Genomic DNA, 7,542 nt, shown 5'->3' with positions numbered 1-7,542 from the left:
GAGGCGGTCCTTCATTTCTCCAGGAAGGAGGCGGTCCTTCATTTTTTACTCGTGGAAAACATTTCATCGTCCCGGCTTACATGACATATTGAAATATGACCTTTTTTTCACTCAGAAATAAGACGTTTCTGAGTAAACGGTTCACAAAACAGACTCCTGTGAAATGTCCAACTGGTCCAATGACCAATGGGGTCGTGAATAACCCTGCCATCAGCGGGGCGACGTGTAGCGACGCCAAGTTCCCATAATCCTTAGCTTTCGCTCGACAGCAGACAATTTCAAGTTAAAAAAAATCACTTGGAAGATGCGTATAAATAAACGTTTGCATGTTTTAACTGGGATTCCCTCTTAGCGGCTCCCTTTAACGATTCTTATATATTCCTATATATACACCTCACTGGTTCTCAAAGTGAGGTACAGGAACGCTCTGGGTTACGTGAGGGGGGTTCCACATGGACCGTTAAGGGTTATGGTGGTCCTTGAAATAAAATAAAAAGCTTGAGAACCACTGATATAGGTTAAATTGGGCCTCTTCCATACTTCCTTCACAGTGTCTTACCAATGATACTAATGAAGGCTCCGTTCCATTCTGGTCAAAGGGTGCTGATATGTTGACTCACTGGAAACACTCTGCTACACCGGTGGGTCTCAAAGTGCGGTCCAGGGACCCTCATGGTTCCTTGAGGGGGGTTTCAAATGGACCTCCACGGGTGTGTAACTCTGAGAGTGTACAAATGGAACCAAATGGACCCTTACGGGTCCATTTGGTTCCATTTGTACACTCTTGAGAGTTACGGGGGTCCTTGGAATTTGGAAAAGTGGAAAAGTTTGAGAACCACTAAATGGAACAGAGCCTTCATTAGTATCATTGGTGACACCTGTGAAGGAAGTAAGGAAGAGGCCCAATTTCATTGGAAATGGTTCCAAAATTCCAAACCGAATTCCGGTTCCTCAATGTCGGATCCAGTTCCTCTGATTCCGGAGCCCAACCCTAGTCATCTCAGCCATGTTCACGTCGTGGTGGAACAACGGTCACATCACAGACCACTAGTAATGGATGTGGTTCGTCTTGGTCCAACTAAACCTCAGTTCTGGAAGGTATATCAGTATCAGTATCGGTACTACTGTACCATGTCCGTCCAGCTGTACTGGATGACAGAGTTTTAACCCATTAAGACCGGGAACGCAGCCGTGCCATTTTAGATTTTTAGCTATAACCATTATTTTGTACGTTGGGCTATTTTGGAAAAATCTTGAACATTTTGTGCAAATCTTTGAATATATATATTTTTTAAGCAAACATTTCTAACTCAAATCTTTGCTGATTTTACAAATGTTCGCTTAAAAAAAAACATATAATCAAAGATTTGCAAAAAAAAATCACGATTTTTCAAATATAGCAGATCTACAAGCTCATAGCCGCGCTATGAGCTTGTATATCTGCTATTTGTGAATAGCCCAAAGACATCGTAAAATTACACAGTCCTGGATTGGGTTAAACTGGGTTAAACCCGAGATACATTTAGTTGTGGGCGGGTGTCGCAGACAAAGCAAAGCAAAGTTTGTTGTTTACCCAGGGTGTCGGACTAAGCACGAAGCTTGTTTCCAGCCGGACCCTGCATGGAAGCCTTGCTCAAGGGCTATTCAGCGGTGATTCATGATTGATGTGATGAATTGGGGAATCGAACTAGGGACCTTCCGGTATCAAGGCCGCCCCTCTAACCAGCGGATCTACAAGCTCACAGAGAATCTACAAGATCACAACGCGTCGCTCTGCGACGCGTTGTGAGCTTGGAGATCGTCTATTTTTGGTAAGCGATCCCAGCGCGCAAATAAGTATAAATCGGGCTTTAGCACAAACATCCCTGACATCAGTGAGACAACGAGAGTCTCGGATGGGAAGGAGTTAAGGGGGAAGAAAAGGGAAATGAAGAGATGAAAGGAGGCTATAAGGCAGGGGTGATGCAACTTTGATGATGGAGAGGGCCACTATATTTCCACACTCACTCAAAAAAGGGCCACATTGCATATACTGTCGGTCAGACACCTCTTATCTTTTTTTCTTCGCCATTCTATGTCACACAAAAGTATCAAAAATAGCCGATCTACAAGCTCAAAACGCGTCGCACTGCGACACGTTTTGAGCTTGTAGATCTGCTATTTTTTGCTATTAAAAATCCAGATTTTCTTTTTGCCGTTCTTGAATTGGAATCCTGAAAGGTAATTTTTGTATTTAATTTCAAATGCATTTAGTTATACTTATGTTAACTTTATGAACTTAAATACAAATACATTGGACATAAAAAAGACAATAGCATTTTAATACTAGTCATTAAGCTACTAATATATACTGAAGTAGTTAAATCATGTTTGCATGGGTCATGTTTGCATGTTTGGAATTGTAACAGCTGAAATCAATAATATATCTATCTGTGTTCTGATATTAACCTGCGGGCCGCATTAAGTGAAGGTGGGGGCCGCATGTGCCCCCCGGGCCGCCAGTTGCCCATGTATGCTATAAGGGGAACGCCTCGGGAAATAAGGAAAAGGATGGAAGGAACAAAAGACGGAAAAGTAGGATGGAGGATCAAGGAGGTGAGGAAGGAGGGAAGGAGGTGTGGATGATTTGGGGTCCTAAAAACGGATTAGAGTTTTAAACAAACAGAGTCGGTCAAATATCTTCACGTCAGTGTGTCTTGTATGGTTGTGTGTGTGTGTGTGTGTGTGTGTGTGTGTGTGTGTGTGTGTGTGTGGTGTGTGGTGTGTGGTGTGTGGTGTGTGGTGTGTGTGTGTGTGTGTGTGTGTGTGTGTTAAGTCTGCAGGCTATCAGCTACAGTCGCAGAGCAGGATCCCGGCCACAAGGGGGAGCAGGTTGACCAGCAGGAGCCACAGAGTGAAGGCCAGACCTGGAGAACTGGAACAGGGGTCTGAAACAAAAACAAAAAACTAATCAGAACTAGGGCTGGGCCATATGACTTCAAATTGATACAGCAATTATTTCAAACTTTTGCCTCGATTACAATTAATTAATGATTATTTTCTTTTTAACCCATTGAGACCTGAAGCCGATTCCACACGTCTCCTAAATCTCAACAGTATTCTGAATTCTTTTTTGCTATTTTTGTATGCCACCATTGTACGAAGGATGAAACCAGCTCAGTGGCCTTGCGATTAGAGTGTTCGACCCGAGACTGGGAGGTCCGGGGTTCGATTCCCCCGGCCCCGCCTCGGGGCGACTGGTTGCCTCGTTGCTTAGTGGTCCTTCTGGGCGATCTTAACGGTCACAGCTTTTCTCTGTTCTGGCCCCACAGTGGTGGAATGAACTCCCCACTGATGTCATTGACAGCAGAGTCACTGCCCATCTTTTGCCGCAGGCTGAAAACCCACCTCTTCAGGAAACACTACCCAGACCCTTCCTCTTAGCCTTGCCTACTTGTTGTCAATTAGTTGTACGAGCTCTTGTTTTATTGGATCTTGTTTATTCGATACACTTATTTGTTTTAGCTCTTGCTTATGTGATGTTCCCATTTGTCTCATAAGAAAGTAGGTAGCTGATATATTGCACTTTTTACCTTAGCTCTAGGTATACTCTTAGTTGCTTGTTTTAAAAGAGAATGCACTTAAGACTTCTGGTGATTAGTAGTTTTCTTTTATTTTGGTTAATGGTAAGTTCAAATCCTCCAGATCTGTAGAGGGCACTGTGGAGTAAATAAAAATAATTTCCGTCTCGCTGACATATTTTATTTTCTGCCCAAAAAGTGTATTTTACAGAGTAGGTGGAGTGCTGAGAGGCTTCCCACCTCGGAGAATAGACTTTCAACAACACAAAACAGCCTTTGCTTCGGTGAGTAGCGAAATGGTTTTGTTTATTTTCACTACTCTTGTACAAGCGCAGAGCGTTAGCCTGGGATCCAGCCTGCTTCGCTACGTTCGGCTGACTTTTCTTTCTCTCTTCGCTTATCAGTCTGGAAAGCCTCCTATTGACTCGTTTTGCAGAACTACACTGGAACTACATATGTTACGTTAGGCAACGTCGTTGCTGATTGGATGTATTAACGAATGACGAATCACAACGATCACACCGTGTTTTTGGTCCCGCCCCGCACCACAGACCAATCAGAAGCCACGGCACGATTCGAGCCGTATGTCATGTCCCGCCTCCCTTGGAGATAGGAGGCATTCCAGACTGATAAGCGTAGAGAGAAAAAAAAGTCCGCCTAACGTAGCGAAGCAGGCTGGATCCCAGGCTAGCGGAGCAAGGGGTCTTCCAGGGCGTTAGAGGGAACTCACTAACGCTCTGAACCAGGGCTAGATTGGGGGTAAGTCCCTGTGACATACTAGTGTCATGTCCAGGAGGTGTTCTTGCACATGATGGCTGGGGGATGTATTTGTGCATTAACCCTCCGTCCTCACGCAACAGAAACAGGACATAGGCCTCTGCCCGATGGGCAAACATGGCTCGGCAAGACTTACTACTATTACTACATTGTACAAAAAAGTTAAAATACAGGGTTAAGACTAAGAGGTTAAATCAGACTAATCGATTTAGTCGGTTATAAAAAAAACTCTATTAGAAGCGCTAAACCCAACCTCTAAATGCATCATTCCAACCCCAACCTGAATCTATCTTCTCCTAATAGAGTACAGAAGTCCTGACGTCACTCGTTCATCCCTTGGTCGTGGAAGTAATTTCTCTATGTAGAATAACATTGGGTCATCTTAGAATCGTCTCATGTAAGAATTGTGGTCCAAAAATAAACAAACTCTCTCTGCGATATTGTCAGGGAGGTGGCTCTGTATCATTTATGATAGTCATATTTGATACAGTCTGTTTCTGGCGAAAACATTTAACTCATTTGGCACACGTAACATTAGCGTTTTCTCACCATCAGTTGATGCTTCATATCCATAGGAGTCAAACCGCCAGGATCATTTGTTTATTTTAGGAACACAGTTCTTATTTGACGCGATATTAATCACGTCTATGGGAATTCAGAATGGGAGGAAAAATGCGACCCAGGTAGGATGCGTAAATTACGTTAAGTGCTCTATAGTAACATTTTTTAATGGAAATGTTTTATACTAGAGGTCTTTTTTAAAGATAAACAACCATTTGTCTTGTGTAGAATAGGAACATTGTCCTCACAATCTTCTTTATATCTCAAATTGCACTATAGTATAATAATATACACCTACACACACACACACACACACACACACACACACACACACGTTCTCTGAAATGACGAGCGTGCTGTACTGACCAATGGGGTTGCTCCTGGAGGCGTTGGTGGGCGGCGGGAGCTGGTGTGGGAGGGGACAGTGTTGACAGAAGTCGGTGCAGGCGGGACAGAGCAGCGCGCCGTTGTAGACCCAGTCGTTGACGCGGACGCTGACGCTCAGCAGCTGGCCTTTACGGGCGCACTGGAAGGAGCGCTCCTGAACGTACACCGTCAGGCCCTGCGACGAGCACGCCACCTGCGGGACGCGCACACACAGCCATTACAAGGTTCATTCAGTTAGGCGTGCGACGCAGTTGATCGAGTGTATCGTGTCCCCACTTAAACCCTCTAGACCGTTGGTTCTCAAAGTGAGGTCCGGGGACCCCCAGGGGTACTTGAGGGGATACCAAGGGGTCCCCAGCTAAACGATGGATAGTTAGGAACCAAATGGACCCTCATGGGTCTGTAACTCTGAGAGTGTACAAAGGGGTCCATTTGGTTCCATTTGTACACTCTCAGAGTTAAATTAACATTGATTTTACTATATAAATTGGGGTCCCAGATATAGAAATGCCATTATATGGGGGTCCATAGCCTAATGCATGTCAAACTGGGGGTCCATGAAATTAAAATGGTTGAAAATCACTGCAAGAGCCTTAAAAGTCTTCTCTTATGGGTGTCCCTGGCATATCTTTTCAAATGGGGGTCCGCGGGCTAATAAGTGTCAATTTGGGGGTCCTTGACACAAAAAAGTTTTAGAACCACTGCTCTAGACCAGCGGTATTCCAGCTAAATGATTGATAATTAGGAAACCACTGTACCCTTACATGTCTGTAACTCTGACAGCGTCAATCGAAACAAATGGACCCTTATGGGGCCATTTGGTTCCATTTGTACACTCTGGCTTCTTTTCCACTGGGGTTAACTGGTTTCGTTCTTTTTTTCCTGCCTAATTTTGAACCAGTTCAGAGTGTTTCCACTGAAAATTAATTGCTTCCCTAAAAGTTCGTTCGGAACTTGAACTTTTTTTTTGCTGAACTGGGAACCAAAGAGGGCGTGTCATTATTCTACAGGTCGGAAGATTCAGATGCATTATAAACTATGGTAAAAGCAAGCGAAAAATCCTCATTAACCCATTAAGACCTGGAACTGTGTCATTTTTAGATTTGAGCTAAAAAGCATTATTTTACACTTTGGGCTATTCAAAAATAGCAGATCTACAAGCTCATAGCGCGGCACCGAGTGCCGCGCTACGAGCTTGTAGATCTGCTATTTTTGAAAAATCGTGAAAATGTGTGCAAATATTTGAATACGTATATTTTTTAAAGCGAACATTTTTAACTCAAATCTTTGCTTCTGGGGGGTCCCTGGAACAAAATATTTTGATGGGGGTCCGTGACATGAAAAAGATTGAGCACCACTGATATAGAAACATACGTTTTTCAGAATACTGTTGAGATTTAGGAGACATGTAGAATTGGCTTCAGGTCTCAATAGTTCGGCTTAAAACTGGTGGAAACACAAGCCGGTTCACGGCTATGACCGGGCGAAGTGTCCATTTCACAGGGGAAATTCAATCGTCAATGGCAGTTACAGTTTTCCTTTTCTTTTTTTTTAATCATGACTTTTCGCTTGCTTTTGCCATTGTTTATATCACATCTGCCAACCTGTAGAATAGTGACACGCCCACTTTGGTTCCCAGTATAGGGCAAGAAAAAACAAGTACTAGCTTTATAGCACCCAGAGACCCCAGGGTAGGTCAGCGTTCATTTTGACTAAACTTCCAGTCTAGTTTTTGTTGACTAAATATTATAAGATTTTAGTCTACTAAATCTACAGTTGATTTAGTCAACTCAAATTTATTTTGACAGGCCTTAATGGCGTCGTAATGCCTGATTTGTAGATCGGCAACCGAAAATAGCTGCTCTGTGACGCGTTGTGAGCTTGAAGCTCGCGACACCCGTGCGCAACCAACATAAAATGAACAAGCATAAAATGACCACTAGTTCTACTGGATCTCTTCTCCAGCAGTCCTCTCTAACATTATGGTCTAGTTTTTATTTGTCAGTATCATTAGTCATAGTTTTAGTCATCATATATATATTTTTTAGTTTGCTTCAGTGAAAAAAAGGATGGTTGACGACCATTGTGAACACTGGTAGGTCATCTTCCTACCTTATAGCACCCAGAGCCCCAGTCAGGGTAGGTCATCTTCCTGGTACACTGCTCCATGATGAAGGCGGACTTCTGGTTCAGACACACAGAGTCTGGTCCATACTGCTCCGCTCCATAGTTCCTCCACCAGTCTGTTAGAACACAC

The 7,542-nt window shown here is 43.6% G+C and overlaps 1 protein-coding gene across 2 annotated transcripts in view; it reads right to left on the bottom strand.

The window, feature by feature from the left end:
- Positions 1–801: 801 nt before the first annotated feature.
- Positions 802–7,542, bottom strand: part of lmln (leishmanolysin-like (metallopeptidase M8 family)) — a 32,261-nt gene continuing 25,520 nt past the window's right edge. The window contains exons 14-17 of one of the 2 annotated variants that reach the window (XM_084084359.1): positions 7,398–7,528; positions 5,265–5,478; positions 2,835–2,927; positions 802–1,148 (exon numbers count right to left, since the gene is read on the bottom strand). In XM_084084359.1, the coding sequence (XP_083940485.1) occupies positions 1,048–1,148; positions 2,835–2,927; positions 5,265–5,478; positions 7,398–7,528 (539 nt within the window). In that variant the 3' untranslated portion in view covers positions 802–1,047. Of the gene's footprint in view, positions 1,149–2,183; positions 2,928–5,264; positions 5,479–7,397; positions 7,529–7,542 lie in introns of those variants that run through there. The other variant, XM_084084360.1, reaches the window with a different exon arrangement.

Source organism: Gymnoscopelus microlampas (genome assembly GCF_963454915.1).
Source record: "Gymnoscopelus microlampas genome assembly, chromosome: 17".
NCBI lineage: Eukaryota > Metazoa > Chordata > Actinopteri > Myctophiformes > Myctophidae > Gymnoscopelus > Gymnoscopelus microlampas.
The sequence above is the reverse complement of the archived record's forward strand: the minus strand, read 5'-3'. Positions and strand labels throughout refer to the sequence as shown.